The sequence below is a fragment of the Mastigoproctus giganteus genome, chromosome 2 (genome assembly GCF_048544385.1).
Source record: "Mastigoproctus giganteus isolate SK-2022 chromosome 2, ASM4854438v1, whole genome shotgun sequence".
Lineage (NCBI taxonomy): Eukaryota > Metazoa > Arthropoda > Arachnida > Uropygi > Thelyphonidae > Mastigoproctus > Mastigoproctus giganteus.
The window spans coordinates 22,916,024-22,933,218 of NC_143576.1; the positions used below are offsets into that span (position 1 = coordinate 22,916,024).

General features: G+C 37.5%; 1 protein-coding gene across 1 annotated transcript in view; it reads right to left on the reverse strand.

Annotated features, from left to right (window-relative positions):
* The window catches only part of LOC150089219 (protein phosphatase methylesterase 1), a 273,882-nt gene that overhangs the window by 76,057 nt on the left and 180,630 nt on the right, over window positions 1–17,195 (reverse strand). Inside the window, exon 7 of the mRNA XM_090390380.1 lies at window positions 3,936–4,021. Coding sequence (XP_090246506.1) covers window positions 3,936–4,021 — 86 coding nt within the window. The remainder of the gene's footprint in view (window positions 1–3,935; window positions 4,022–17,195) is intronic.

Consider the following 17,195-nt stretch of genomic DNA (forward strand, 5'->3'; position numbering starts at 1 on the left):
TTCAGCAGCGTCAGAATTAGCCTTTCATGCCATTAACGAAAAACATACTTTTTTATTTAACGAGGCCAAAATACTTAACGTTCAACGTAATTATACGCGACTATTAATTGCAGAAACCATTGAAATTAAATTACACGAGAATTCTGTTAATGTTCGGCGGCCATATTTGATCTCCGATGCGTGGACCTTTACGCGCATGCGCGAAGACACAATCACTATTTAAGTTGCAGGTTTAGCCTGATTCGGTAATTTTCATTCCTGTGATCACGACAGTCGGTCGAAAAGCATTGTCAGCTTCAGGAAGGAAAATCGTTTTGAATATTTTCGTTAGATTCTTTTAATTGCGTTAATTTGAATTTTAATTGTTTTGAATTGTGTTAAATTGATTATTTAATTATTTATATTTTACTTTAATTATTTATATTTTACTTTAATGTACCGGTAAGTTGTCGATTTTTTCGTTTTTATTTCTGGAGGGTATCATACGGAAGTGTTCCACGTACTATATTGAGGTAAACTCCTCTTATTGATTTACTAAAACTACAATCTTATATCAGCATTTTGCAACTTGGAGCCTTCATCAGCATCACAGACCAGTCTATTGCTACACAAGGGGGTGCTGCTAATGCGAAGCCAACTCAGCATATATTCATCAGTTTAAGAGATATTTAATGACTGATTTATTCCTTGTCATGAAGTTTCACTAATGAAATTTCAATGCTACACAACTTGTATATAGTGTGTAATATGCTACAGAAGAATGGTGAAATATTTGCAATATTATGACACAGAATTTTCAAATGATGTAATATTTACAATGATATAATATAGCAGTTGCATGCCAGAACCTCTAAAGAGTTAATTTTCGTCACTGGATACTATGAACTCACAGAATTAAAGGTGGCTCTGAAATATGGGTGATTCTATTTAATGAGAACTGAGGTAAAGATGCTAATTTTAATTAACAGCAATGACAGATAGCGATTTAGTAAAGCTATGATATCGATATCAGAGACAAGGATGTTTTCAGAATTTACCACACTGTGGCTATACCTGATCTTTCAAAGATTTTCTTTAGACTGTCTTCAAAATCGAAGTTTCTAAAAAGCAAAATGTTAAGTGTCTGAAAGTAAGCATAGAATAAAGTTATGGCACTTAAATTTAAAAAAGATTTATGCATTATAAAGATTGTAATTTTTATGACAAGACACTCTCCTCATGAACTATACATGCATATTTCTATATTAGCATTAGCATTAGTAGAGGCATATGATGCAAGAAAGCAAGCTTATTCAGCATCAACCAAAAAAAAAAAAACACACACCACTCCCATTTCACCCCTCCGTTCGTTCGAAATACCTGTCCAGTTGAGCTTTAAATTTGTTTAGGCTATCAACTTCAACAACAAGTGATGGAAGTCGGTTCCACCAACCAACCACCCGCTGGCCAAAGGCAAATTTCCGCACATCTATCCGACATCCTTCCTTCCTCAATTTGAATTTATGCCCTCTGAGGTGATTATTTTGAGCAAGATGAAGAATCCCATTGGCATTGAGCATGCTCAAACCATTCAAAGCCTTATACACCTCTATCAGATCACCTCGCCAGTGCCTAGTCTCCAGACTCTGTCATTTGCAAAACTTAAGCCTTTCTTCGTAAGAGCAACCCTTTGTTCCATTCACTAATCTTGTTGCCCTTCTCTGTACCCGTTCCAGCAGCTCTACATCCTTCTTGAAATGAGGCCTCCAGTACTCAAGATGTGGCCTAACCATTGCCTTATACAAGGGAATAATCACCTCCTTATCTCTGCTAGAAAAATTCCTGCATATCATTGACAAGACACCATGAGCTACTCTTGCAGCTCGTCTGCACTGCTCAGAGAACTTCATATCTGCCTGCACAATTACCCCCAGGTCCTTTTCATTCTCCACCACTGTCAGTGTAGTACCGCAGAGTTGATACGTTTCTCTGGGGTTACTGTTTCCCATATGTAGTACTCTACATTTGTCAATGTTAAACTTCATTTGCCACCTCTCAGCCCATCTGTTCAACCTTTCCAGATCCTGTTGCAGCAGCATAGCGTGAGTAGTGTCCTTAACAACCCTGCCAATCTTTGTATCATCTGCAAACTTTGACATTAAACTTGATATCCCATCATCAATATCATTCATAAACACCGAAAACAACAACAGACCCAACACTGAACCCCGAGGAACTCCACTAATAACATTAGTCCACGTTGAGCAGTGTCCATTGATTACCACTCTCTGTCTTCTGCCACTCAACCATCTCCTTATCCATAGCAGCAATTTGCCTCCAATGCCACACTGCTCCAATTTGTGCAGCAGTCTTCCATGTGCAACAGTATCAAAAGCCTTTCTAAGATCCAAGTATATAATATCAAAGTTATTCCCTGCATCCAGTTCTTTTGTGACTACATCATAGTATCCAATCAAATTGGTCAGGCAAGACCTGCCCTTAACAAAACCATGCTGCGTCTGAGCTATAACTGAATTCTTGTCTAGATGATCCTGCAGTGCTTCTTTAACCAGTGCCTCCATTAATTTACCTGGAACAGAAGTTAAACTAACAGGTCTATAATTACTTGTGTCAGCCTTTGATCCCCCTTTGTGAATTGGGGTTACATTTGCACATCTCCAGTCTATGGGTACCTCCTCTGAGTCCAAAGAAGCTCACATAATTATGGCTAGGGGTTTGCTTACTTCCTTTGCTGCCTCGTTTAATATAACTGGATAGATCCCATCCACCCCAGGTGCCTTTTTTATGTTTATCCTCAACAATCTCTCCTCCACTTTCCTCTCAGTTATTACAAAATCATCCAGCTCACTGCCAATGTTTACTTTACCTACATCATTCTCCTTCCTGAATAACTCCTCATGCGTGAATGTAGACGCAAAATACTCGTTTAGATTGTTAGCCACCTGAGCAGGATCCTCAACTGTTGAACCATCAATATCCAGTGGACCAATCTGATTCATCCCTTTCCTTCTTGAGTTTAAATAGGTAAAGAACTCTTTTCTGTTTTTCTTTGCATCCTTTGCCAAGGATTTTTCGTAGTCTGCCTTTGCCTGCCTAATCTCCTTTGTGACTTGGTTACAGACCAACTTATATCTATCATAGGCTTCCACGTCACCCATTAATTTGTATGTATCCCATGCATTTTTCTTCTCTGCCATATGTCTCATTAGTTCATCTGACAACCATTTAGGCCTAAACCTTGAACAATATTTCTTAGTTGGTATGTAAAGCCTGGTAGCCTCCAAGATTAGTTCCTTGAATGCTTCCCATTTTGAGTTTGCTGTTGGTAACATCATCAGTTGGTCCCACTGTATAGAATTTAAATACTGTCTCAGACCATCATGGTCGCCTTTACGAAAACAAAAACGAAAACATATATGCATATACAGTTCACAAACCTAAATTTTTCTGATTGTAAAATGCCCAGTTGTTATTTACAAGGTTAAAAATGATTGACTAAAACAGAAGTGCTCAAGTACTCTGTTTCTTTATGTTAAATTTACAGATTCTGAAAATTTTCAGGAATCTAAAAGAACTAAATGAGTTGCATAACACTGTTTACTAAATTACCACTTTAACCTCTGGAAGAACCTTAGTCTTCCAAGAATATCATGCCACTTTTAGACTAAGATAAATGAAATGAATTCAGAAAGCAGCTACATAATAAAATGCCAACAATTCAATAATAGGACTATATTATTAAGCTTGTATTTTTTTCTCTGTAACTGATGCTGGCAACTATTTCTATTTTTTTGCAGTTATTTATCATAATCATTAAAAAATGAATTGTTTTCCAACTATTTTTGGAAAAAATTCATTGCATGGTATGGAGAAAGAGCGGGGGAAGAGGGAGAAACACTACTACTGCTAATCATATTCTTTTAATAAAACCTCACCTTCTACCACGTCGATTACTACCAGGGCAATAACAGAAGGTATTAGGTCCCTATACACTGTATGGACTGCTACAGCTCCACCCATACTGGAAAATATTGTAACAGAAGAACAGTTATATAACTTAGCATCACTCTTTAAATCAACTTTTTATAAAAGAAAAATAAATCAAATTACACTGCCTGAAATGAATCACAATAATCAAATTACTGGTGTTTGGTTAATTAAACAAACCCATCAAAATTGTATTAAACCTACTACAGTAGAACTGGATGAAAGATGAAGAAAAATGAAACTTGCATAATTAATATACTTGCTGACTGTAGTGGTCAAGACATTACTGTTAATTCCTGTAGATGTACTACAATGGCATAAACTAGTGTTGAGTGTTCATTAAACGAGAGGAAATCATTAAACAGTCAAGCCAGAACAATTATTGTGGATGTATCTGAAGAACAAATGTGAAGAGAGTAAAAATGCCTAATTAAAATAATTAAAAGCCAAAAGTAAAGAAACAGGGTTATCATATCCATCTATTAGAACAGTTACTGCAGATTCTTCTAAAGTCCTTCAAAATCATGTAAAAAGTCCCTTGGGTTTATTGTGCAGATTATTCTAATGATGACAGGTATACTGTTACTTTGAAGTCGAAAACACTGCAGTTCATATTCAGGTCCCATTTGGGATCAATTAGGTTTAACTTTGAAACAGTTTGGTTGTTTAGTTACAATTAACTCCACTGCTTAAACTAAATCACTGTGCCAAGTATACCAGAGGCGAACAAATGTAAACAAAGGTCAGGGTATGTCATCTACACCACAGAGGAATGACCAATCCACAGTTGGGCAATACTATGTGGTATATGTCTTTCACCATCCAGTATAATACCACCACTTTATTAAAATTAGAGGTGTGAAATGGTGAAAACCGTATTTGGTCTTCAGAGTAAAGATCTGGAATTTTCCCATCTCTTCAATCATACAGTGTGGGTCATCTTCCGAGATTATAACAGCCATCGTGGTGAGATCCAATATTTCTTAAATTTTAAAGGTACACCTTCAAAGAGGTTTTCATAGACCAGCTGCCATAGTCCATCAAACACAACTTACTGGTAATAACACTTTAGCTTACTGGTAATAGCACATCAATCAAAAAAGTCTATCACCATCACTTTTGCTTAATCTACCACAATGTGTCACGAATACTTGAACTAATGGAATAAACTTACTATGAAATGATCTAATCCTCTCAAAATCTTCCTAATTCATTTCATAAATATATGTGGTCCCAGTTCCAATCTCGGTGATGCCCATTTCCACTTACAATCTGAAAAGTCCTACTTAGTTTTTTTTTTAACAAAATCTTGGTTATTGGTTGCCTCAATGGCCAATCATCTCATTGATCCTAATTATTCACCTTGATACCTTCTGCTTTAAAGTTAGTACAAGTACTTTATATATGTCTGCTCTGCTATTCCTTGTCAAAAATTTCCTAATCTAGAATCTCCTGGGGCTTGAAATCTCTTTACCCAATCCTGTTAAATTCATCTATTGTATCTGTCATTCTCCCACCTTTACAAATCACTTAGAACTATTTGACTTTTGTTCTCTTACTCTTGACTTTCTCCAAATTAACTTTTCCAATAGCAAAGTAATTTTTTCTTTCTGATTTTAATGTTCATAACTCCAGTTTTCTTCAATTTTCTGGTTGCACAGACCCAGTTGGTAGAGATGTAGCAACTTTAGCACTTACTAATGAATTTGCACAATTTGTTCATTGACCTATTAGAATACCAGACAATCCTAATTGCACAGATAATACCCATGATTTTTGCCACACCAACAATCCTTTACGGAAGTACATACTATTATTAATGTTAATAGACCTCCAGCTATTTTAGATTACAACTTCGTGATGGTTTCTTCTCCAATGACTATTGTCAGCTTCATGTCATTTGGTATCATAAGAATCTGAAATGGGGTTATCTGCATGATTTCTACTTCTATTTTCCTTGGTTGCACTACTAAATATTCTGATTCTAATGTTTATCAGTGATATTACTCTTGCAAGGGTCAAATCCTTTCTACTTCATTCCATCCTAAATTCTAGTCCTTTATCTAAACCATGGCTTCCTAATAAATGTTCTAAAGCTGTTCAAAATAAGAAAGAATATATGATTAGCTTGTGCCTAAATCTACAGCTTCATTTTCTGCCTACACTAAATCTTGCTGGAGGTCGATTAACAGTTATAAAAAAAAATTATTAATCAATCCAAACTTGATTTCAAATGGGCTGACTAGGAAAATAGTTTCTTATACTATTTTCTTCTTCTTCTTCTGATAGTTAATTCTCCCGGTCTCTAGCAAAAGCTTTTGGCTGCAGCATCTGTCTATCCATACTCCCAGCTCCGATACATCCTGATAGTTCTTTTGTATTCTCATTTAAAAATAAACTTATTAGCTCTTGCATCAATTATCTTGGGAAATCATCTGCTATCACATCAAACACATTCCATTCATTGTCTCCCAATGGCATTTCTTCACTTGTTCTCAAAATCTGTGTTATGGAACTTACTCCTTTTTTTTTTTTGTCACCTTTTTACATCTCCCTATTCTAATAGGGAAGAGAAATATTTCTGTATCAAAATTTGGTAATTCAATTTGCCAGCCAATTCATAAAAAGCATGACAAATCCTCTCTTCCAATTATTGTCCCATCACACTTACCTTAACTCTTTCCAAAATAATGGTGAAATCCCTCAATCACCAACTATTACACTATCTCAAAACTTCCACCTTATCAGTAATTGTGAATGTGGATTCCATGTGTCACATTTATACAGCTTCAAAGAAAAAGTTAGTATTAACAATACTGTGAAAGGAAACCACAGGCTCTGACTGCAATGGCCAAAAATACATAAATAAATAAAATAATTAAATAAAAATAAGTAAAAATTAATCAAAGAATTTTAAAAAATATATCTAAAAAAGGAAAGAAAAGAAAAGTAACAACCCATGTGTTTACCTCCTCTATAGGTAAGCTTAGTGTGAACAAATTCTTACCCTAAGGTCAATTATGGCCATTTATGGCCAGTAGGTGCATTAGATTTCCCTAAAGTAAGAATGTTTAATATTCCTGGGAAGTTATATCCAGTAGTTCATATCTCATTTCCATTTTCCAGTGACCTAAATGTTTAAATTCACTTGTAAATTGCTTAAAATACTTTATTATTCAAGATTATATTAAAAAAAATTGTAGCTACAAAGTTTATTGTACCACATGGATGTCACCTTACTTCCCCCACCATTCCCTCTACATAGAAAAAGGCTACATGCATCAAAAAAAAAAAAAAAAAAAAAAAAACCACCAGATGTACAGAGACCAAGTTGAAGATCAGACACCATGTGGCAGATAAAATTTTTAGAAGTTAAGAAAAGCAATTCTAGCATTCAGGGACCTCCATAGTCAAGTGGTCAAACACAAGGGTATCAAAATGCACACACTGTGGTTCAAGCTCAAGTGACTATGAATATGGCATAATATAAATTATTCATTCATTTGATGTAACAAAAAAATTTATATCCTAATAATCTTTATAAAAAACACTGTAAATACATAATTTACAAGTAAATAATGTGAATAATAATTTTTAAAGATGTATATTTTTAGTATAAAGCAACCTTAACAAGTATTACTAAATCAAAATTACGAAGTACAGGAATTCCCCACCTAGCACTCCTAATTGGGGTGGGGGGATTAAAAACAGAGCTAAGTGAAAATCTGTGTTATGTAGAAGAGATTTATTCATAGAATATAATGTGAATAATTTAAACTGGTTGGCATGACCAGTGTTTTTGGCCAATTTTAAAGGCAACATTTCTCTATATAACAATATTAAATGTAGCAGAAATATTTAAAGCTTTAAATACATAAATTAGGTGATAAAACATAAACATAGCACATGTTCAGTAAAATGCAAGAAAGCTTACCTTAAACTTATATGTATTCTGAATTTACAACAGCAGCTTATCATACAGTTGATTTTCCAATCATTCAAAAATACTATATGTAGTGTAAACCCAGCAATCAGCCAAATCCAGTATTTCTAAAATGTCCAATTTTGTTTCCAAAAAAAAAATTTTCCAATAGCTTATCACAGTCTTTGTGTTAATAGCACTACCTGACTCACTTTTAGCATTAGCATTAGTGGACGCATATGATGCAAGAAAGCAAGCTTATACAGCATCAGCCAAAAAAAACTCCCTTCCCATTTCACCCATCCAGTCGTTGAAAATGTGTGTCTAGTTCTGCCTTGAATTTATTTAAGCTATCAACTTCCACAACGACAGATGGAAGTTTGTTCCAGCAATCAACTACCCGCAGGCTAAAGGAAAATCTCTGTACATCTATTCGACAACTGTCTTTCCACAATTTCAGTTTGGGCCTCCTCAGGTTTGTAATCTAAGTAAGAGGAAGAATCCCATTAGCATTGAGCCTGTTCAATCCATTCAAGGCTTTATACACCTCAATCAGATCACCTCGCAGGTGCCTAGTCTGAAGAAGCCGCAATTTTCAGAACTTAAGCCTCTCTTGGTAAGAGCATCACATTGTTCCCCCTCACAAATATTGTTGCCCTTCTCTGTACTCATTCTAGCAATGCTACATCCTTCCTAAAACGAGGCTTCCAGACCAGTACACAGTACTGAAGGTGTGGCCTGACCATTGCCTTATACAAGGGGAAAATCACCTCCTTATCTCTGCTTTAAAAATACCTCTATATCATTAATAAGACTGCACAACTTACCCTGGCAGCTTGTCTGCAATGCAATGCTCAGAAAACTTCATATCTGACTGCATAATTACCCCCAGGTCTCTTTCATTCTACACTACCCTGAGTGGAACACCACAAAGTTGGTACATTTCTCTGGAATTACTGCTACCCATATGCAGTACTTTGCATTTGTCAATGTTAAACTTCAGTTGCCACTTCTCAGCCCATCGACCCAACTTTTCCAGATCCTGTTGCAGCAGCATACTGCCATTACTGTTATTAACAACCCTGCCAAACTTTGTATCATCTGCAAATGTTGACATTAAGCTTGATATACCTTCATCAATATCATTGATAAATATATAAAACAACAATGGGCCCAACACCGAACCCTGAGGGACACCACTAATAACATTAGTCTACGTAGAGCAATACCCACTGATTACCACTCTCTGTCTTCTCCTACTCAACCATCCTTTTATCCATTGTAGCAACTGCCCTTAATGCCATACTGCTCCAATTTGTACAGTAGTCTTACATTTGCAACAGTATCAAAAGCTTTCCTGAAATCCAAGTATATGATATCAAAATTATTTTTTGCATACAGTTCCTTTGTAACCACATCACAGTATCCAATCAAACTGATCAGACAAGACTTCCCATTGACAAATCCATCTGTGTCTCAATTATTACCGCTGTCTTGTCTACATGATCTTGCAATGCTTCTTTAACCAGTGACTTCATTATTCTCCCTGGAACAGAAGTTAAACTAACTGGTCTGTAATTACTTGTGTCACCCTTAGATCAGATCATCCTTTGCGAATTGGGGATACATCTGCACATGTCCAGTCCATAAGGACTTCCCCTGAGTACAAGGATGCTCTCATAATTATGGCTAAGGGTTTTCTTACTTTCTCTGCTAACCTCCTTTAATATAACTGGATAGATCTAATCCACCACAGGTGTGTTTAACTTCAACAATTTCTCCTCCACTTTGCTCTCAGTTATTAAAAAATCATTAAGCACCCTGTTACAGTTTGGTAAATGTCTAGCATTTTCCACCCTTAGCTCCTCATGTGTGAATGTAGATGCACAATATTCATTCAGATTATCAGCTCTCTGAGCAGAATCATGAACAGTCAAACCATCAATACTAAGTGTACAAATCTGATTTATTCCCTTCCATTTGGAGTTTATATAAGTAAAGAAGTCTTTGCTGGTTTTTTTTGCATCCATTGCCAAAGATTTCTGATAATCTTCAGCAATGGGGGGAGATACAAGGCCTAATAGATTAACAGTAGCCAGTGGCAGAGGTGAAAGTGATTATTGCACTGCTTCTATTGAAATGAGCAGCAGCCTGGAAAACAAGATGCAGGATATTTCAGAGACTGCTGGGAGTCATCGCAGAACAAGTAAACAAATGGGTTGTATTAGGGCAGCTAAGAATAAGAACAGGTGCATATATACTTGCATGTACACCAATGCTAGGAGTTTGGTAAATAAATTTGATGAATTTGAGGTATTCCTCAAAACATCAAAGGCAGATATTGTTGGGATATCAGAGACGTGGTGTCACACAGATATAAGGAATGCAGAATTGGAATTTGAGGAATACAATGTGTATAGAAAGGATAGACAGGATAGAAGGGGAGGAGGGGTTATGCTATTAGTTAAGAAACACATAAAATCCAAGGAAGTTAAGCCAGTCGACATCGATGGACATGGCAGTGTCGAGTCAGTTTAGTGTGACATAAGCATAAGGAAATCAAAATTGAGAGTAGGAGTGTGCTATAGGCCTAATGACTCTGATGAGTATAATAAGGTACTATACAGGGAAATAGAGTGGGACAGTAAATCAGAGAGAGTCTTATAATGGAGGATTTTAATTTCCCAGATATTGACTGGAATTTGTGGGTTGGTCACTCACACACTAGCAAGGCTTTTGTGGATTTATTGGATGATTGTTTCTACATCAGCACGTTCGGGAGGCAATTAGAGGGAGCAATACTCTTGATCTGATTAACAGTAGTGATTTTTCATGCATTAAGAATCTGCAGATAAAGGAACCACTAGGTGGCAGGGATCACAGTGTGCTGAAGTGGGATTTACTCAAGGAGGTAACTACCATCAGAGGTAAAGGGAAGGGTTTTTGCTTTCGTAAAGGCGACTACAATGGTCTGAGACAGTATTTAAATTCTATACAGTGGGACCAACTAATGATGTTACCAACAGCAAATTCAAAATGGAAGCATTCAAAGAACTAATCTTGGAAGCTACCAGGCTTTACATACCAACTAAGAAATATTGTTCAAGATTCAGGCCTAAATGGATGTCAGATGAACTAATGAGACATATGGCAGAGAAGAAAAATGCATGGGATACATACAAATTAATGGGTGACATGGAAGCCTATGATAGATATAAGTTGGTCTGTAACCAAGTCACAAAGGAGATTAGGCAGGCAAAGGAAGATTATGAGAAATCCTTGGCAAAGGATGCAAAGAAAAACAGAAAAGAGTTCTTTACCTATTTAAACTCAAGAAGGAAAGGGATGAATCAGATTGGTCCACTGGATATTGATGGTTCAACAGTTCAGGATCCTTCTCAGGTGGCTAACAATCTAAACGAGTATTTTCCATCTACATTCACACATGAGGAGCTATTCAGGAAGGGGAATGTTGTAGGTGAAGTAAACATTGGCAGTGAGCTGGATGTAAAAAGTAAAGTAAAGTGCAGCCATTATCAACCCACTGCAGGGTGGAAGCCTCCTCAACAATTCATGCTGAGGGAAATGGACCATAATCTGCCACGCTGGTCCAGTGCGGGTTGGCAGATCGACCGTATTCAGCAGGCAGGGGCTTGAACCCCGGTCTACTCAAAGAGCGTGTGCTACTGCACTCCCGCTCCTGCCCACTCGGCTACGGAGGCGACTTTGTAATAACTGAGAGGAAAGTGGAGGAGAAATTGTTGAGGATAAACATAAAAAAGCACCCGGGGTGGATGGGATCTATCCAGTTATATTAAAGGAGGCAGCAAAGGAAGTAAGCAAACCCCTAGCCATAATTATTAGAGCTTCTTTGGACTCTGGGGAGGTATCCATAGACTGGAGATGTGCAAATGTAACCCTAATTCACAAAGGAGGATCAAAGGCTGACACAAGTAATTATAGACCTGTTAGTCTAACTTTTGTTCCAGGAAAATTAATGGAGGCACTGGTTAAAGAAGCAATGCAGGATCATCTAAACAAGAACTGAGTTATAGCTCAGACACAGCATGGTTTTGTTAAGGGAAGGTCTTGCCTGACCAATTTGATTGGATACTATGATGTAGTCACAAAAGAACTGGATGCAGGGAATAACTTTGATATTATATATTTGGATCTTAGAAAGGCTTTTGACACTGTTGCACATGGAAGACTGCTGCAGAAATTGGAGCAGTGTGGCATTGGAGGCAAATTGCTGCTATGGATAAAGGGATGGTTGAGTGGCAGAAGACAGAGAGTGGTAATCAATGGACACTGCTCAACGTGGACTAATGTTATTAGTGGAGTTCCTCAGAGTTCAGTGTTGGGTTCGTTGTTGTTTTCTGTATTTATAAATGATATTGATGATGGTATATCAAGCTTAATGTCCAAGTTTGCAGACGATACTGATGCTATGCTGCTGCAACAGGATCTGGAAAGGTTGAGCAGATGGGCTGAGACGTGGCAAATGAAGTTTAACATTGACAAATGTAAAGTACTACATATGGGAAATAGTAACCCCAGAGCAACGTATCAACTCTGTGGTTATTATTGTTATTTGGTTTTTTTTAGGAGCATTAGCAACTAAGGCCATATTGCTCCGGGATATGCGGTGGTCATTCCTTGACCTTTCCGCATACTCCGTATTTGGTGGTGACGGGCTCGAACCCCGGTCTAATCAAGAAGCATGTGCTACGCACTGCTGCTCCTTCCCACCTGGCTACGGAGGCGCCCAACTCTGTGGTACTACACTGACAGTGGTAGAGAATGAAAAGGATCTAGGAGGTAATTGTGCAGGCAGATATGTTCTCTGAGCAGTGCAGACGAGCTGCAAGAGTAGCTCATGGTGTCTTGTCAATGATATACAGGAATTTCTCTAGAAGGGATAGGGAGGTGATTATTCCCTTGTATAAGGCAATGGTCAGGCCACACCTTGAGCACTGTATACAGGTCTGGAGGCCTCATTTCAAGAAGGATGTAGAGCTGCTGGAATGAGTACAGAGAAGGGCAACAAGATTAGTGAATGGAACAAAGGGTTGCTCTTACGAAGAAAGGCAAATTACAGAGTCTGGAGACTAGGCACCGGCGAGGTGATCTGATAGAGGTGTATAACGCCTTGAATGGTTTGAGCATGCTCAATGCCGATGGGATTCTTCCTCTTGCTCAGAATAATCACCTGAGAGGGCATAAATTCAAATTGAGGAAAGACAGATGTAGGATAGACGTGCGGAAATTTGCCTTTAGCCAGCGGGTAGTAGGTTGGTGGAACAGACTTCCATCACTTGTTGTTGAAGTTGATAGCCTAAACAAATTTAAGGCTCAGCTGGACAGGTGTTTTGAACGAACGGGGGGGGGGGGGGGGGTGGAATGAATGGGAGTGGTGTTTTTTTTTTTTTTTTTTTTTTTTTTTGGCTGATGCTGAATAAGCTTACTTTCTTGCATCATATGCCTCTACTAATGCTAATGCGCCTTTGCTTGCCTAACCTCTTTTGTGACTTGATTACAGACTAGCTTATATATACCATAGGCTTCTGTGTTGCCTGATAATTTATATGCATCCCATTCATTTTATTCTCTGCCACATATATCATTATTTCATCTGACATCCATTTGGGTCTAAACCTAGAATAATATTTCTTTTTGGAACAAAAATCCTTGTAGCTTCCAAAATTACTTTCTCGAATGTTTCCCATTTAGAATTTGCTGTTAGTAATATCATTAGTTGGTCCCACTATATAGAACTTAAAAATCTCTGAATCCACTGTAGTCACTTTTACAAAAGCAAAAACTCTTCCCTTTACTCCTGATGGTAGTTACATTTTTAAGTAAATCCTACATCAGTGTACTATGATCACTGCCACCTAGTTGTTCCTTTATCTGTAAATTCTTAATGCATGAATAATCACTGCTGATAATCAGATCAAGAGTGTTACACCCTCTAGTTGCCTCTCTAATATGCTGCTGTAGAAAACAATCATCGAATAAATCCACAAAAGACTTGCTAGTGTGCGAGTGACCAATCCACAAGTTCCAGTCAATATCTGGGAAGTTAAAATCCCCCATAATAAGACACACTGATTTACTGGCCCACTCTATTTCTCTGTATAATTGTTCACTGTACTCATTAGAGTCATTAGGCCTATAACAAACTCCTACTCTCATTTTTGCTTTCCTAATGCTTATGTCATACCAAACTGACTCAACATTGCACTGTCCATCTATGTCAACTGGATGCACTTCCTTAGATTTTATGTGTTTCTTAACTAACAGCATAACCCCTCCTCCCTTCTTATCCTGTCTATCCTTTCTGTACACATTGTACTCCCTAAATTCCAATTCTGCATTCCTTATATATGTATGACACCACGTCTCTTCTATCCCAACAATATCTGCCTTTGATGTCTTGATAAGCACTTCAAATTCATCAAATTTATTTACTATACTCCTAGCATTGGTGTACATGCAAGTATACATGCACCTATTCTTACTCTTAGTTACTGTAACACAGCCCACATAGTTATTTGTTTCATGACTCCCAGCAGTTCCTAAAATCCCCAGCAACTTGCTTTCTGGGCTGCTGCTCATTAAAATAGAAGCAGTGCAAGAATCATTTCCACCTCTGCTTGTGGCTACTGTTAATCTATAGTCTGTGAATCCCTCCAAGTTAGAAGTTTTCCAACCCACCTAACATTGCCTCGATATAACAAATGTAAATACATTACTGTCGAACCTCTAATGCAGAAATGAAGATAAAGTAACTACAGAAGTGCCTACTTACACTTTTCACCCGATGACACGGAGCAGAGCCGTTGTGAAAGATGCAGTTACTTGGCAGGTTGAAATGGTCTCTAATGGTTGGCAGCAATTTCCTTCCAATATGGCCAGGTCTTACACCTGGCTATATTGGAAGGAAACAACTGTAGGTGACCTACTCCACGATATGAAATGCACCCCCATATCATTTGGCTGGTAGGGAATTTCGCTGTAGACATCATACAATCTGGATGGTATTCTTCACGTCTATGGTGAATCATTTGTCTCCCATCAGAGCCATGCAGGTTGAATTTCTTCTTATCCATGAAAATAACTGACTTCCAATACTCGCGGGTCCATTTGACATACTCCTTACACCAAATTAATCAGGCCTCTTTCATTTTTTGTGTGAGGAGGGGCTTCTTCTTAGGACGATGGGCTACAAGTCCATTTTTGAAGAGGCATCTTATGACTGTTACTGCACTTGCTACCACTCCTGTATGTTCTTCCCATTCTCTTTTCAGCTCAGACAGAGAAGCTTTATAGTTTTTAAGACATAAGCGCTTCAAAATGTGGTCCTATTTTGGCGTAGAGACTTGTTTGCTTCCGGTTCCTTTTTTCCTATCAGTAGAACCAGTATTCTTGAATTTGGAAAGAAATCAACCCACTGTTGACTGATTACAAGACACACTATAAGCAATATGATGGGAAAAACATTCTTCCTCACATAAAGCAACAATAGCGGTCTTTCTTCGTGGCGTCAACTGCACGTAACTCGCCATCCTGACACAAGCAAGGAGTGACTGCAACTCTTGCAGAGCGTGCTTATATAGCTGAAAGTAACAGCTGATGCAATATTACATCATCACCTGTGTGTGTCAAATCTTATCTGATGCAATCTGTTAGAAATATTGCCATATACTTACATTATTCGGATGACAATTACAATTTTAAGGGGTGAGGCAATTTCTTTGAACATCAATGTATATCTTTTGTATTTTATTGTATTTTTGATTAAAGTATTAGTTTGTGTTTTACAAATAGATTAAATAGGCTTAGTAGCATTCACTAGAAATATATTTTTTAAATTTGGCTAGTGACTTTATAAGTTACAACTTGCAACTCAAACCGCTATCGTATTGGTGTTTTGTCTGGAATATTACAGTGTAATGAACAGTGCAGAAGAATAGTAGGGTTTTAATTGTAATAAATAAGTATTTTGAAGGTTGTAATAAATTTTTGTACAAATATCTTTTGTATTTAGTTAAGGATTTAGCTAATTTAACATTGGGATTAAGATATAGCGTAACTCGATAACATATCACACCCTCACATGAAAAGTGACACAACTCAAAAACTGCTATGACACTATTTCTGTTTTGCCTCCATCGCATTATTAGTAATGCCAAAGTGACACACAGCACGATCTAGCGGATTATTTTAATATTATTGTTGTGACATTTTTCCTGTTAGAAGTCCAACATAATCTTCAGATTTATGAGAAAATCCAAAAATCGAAAATTTTTCAGTTGTGTCACTTTTCTAGCAGGGGTGCGATATATCTCTTGATAGCTAAGGTATAACATAAAACTATATCACAGAAAATGTATTACTGCATTAGCTTAGTATAGTATTGTATAGTCAAGTGTAGCATAGAAAATTAATCAATTAAATTTATTAACCTTATTGATTTTCAATGTTAATTAATTAAATTGTATTTAAACAGAAATCATGCCCCAGACTACAGTGGAAAAGCAACGTCCAGAAAGTAACAGCAATGCTGTGGTTCAGGGGAAAACCGAAGTGGGTGATTCTCTAATGCATCACAGCCAAAAAAATTTGCAACTTGTGAAATGTTTGCGGAACTTTCTGGAACAGGACATGATCTAGCCAAGGAGGATGTCTCTGTGTGGGCCATGTGCAGAGAGTGTCAAGAAATAGGCATCTATGAGAGTTTGAAGAGTAGGGTAGATGCCCTCAAAGGAATTAAAATGAGGGCTCATCAAACTCTCAGCTGCCGAACTGAACAGCAGAGCAGCAACCTTCAGGGAAGAATGTGCTGGTCTCACAGAAGCTAATTATTATCGGTGACTCTATTGTCAAGGAGACGGGAAATATAATGTACAAAGAGAATAGCTGGAATAGGACCAGGGTATGTCTGCCAGGAACAAAAGTTGATGACGTTGTAGAGCAGATATCATCTTTTAAGGGCATTGTTGTTGTTGTTATTTGGTTTTTAGGAGCATTAGCAACTAAGGCCATATTGCTCCAGGATATGCGGTGGTCATTCCCTGACCTTTTTGCATCCTCCGTATTTGGTGGTCACAGGCTCGAACCCTGGTCTAATTAAGAAGCGTGTGCTATGCACTGCTGCTCCTGCCCACCCGGCTACGGAGGCACCTTTTTTTTTTTTTTTTTTTTTTAAGGGCACAAAGTGTGATATTGTTGCACTAATGACATTAAGAGTAGGAGATCTGCACACTTACTTAACAAGTAC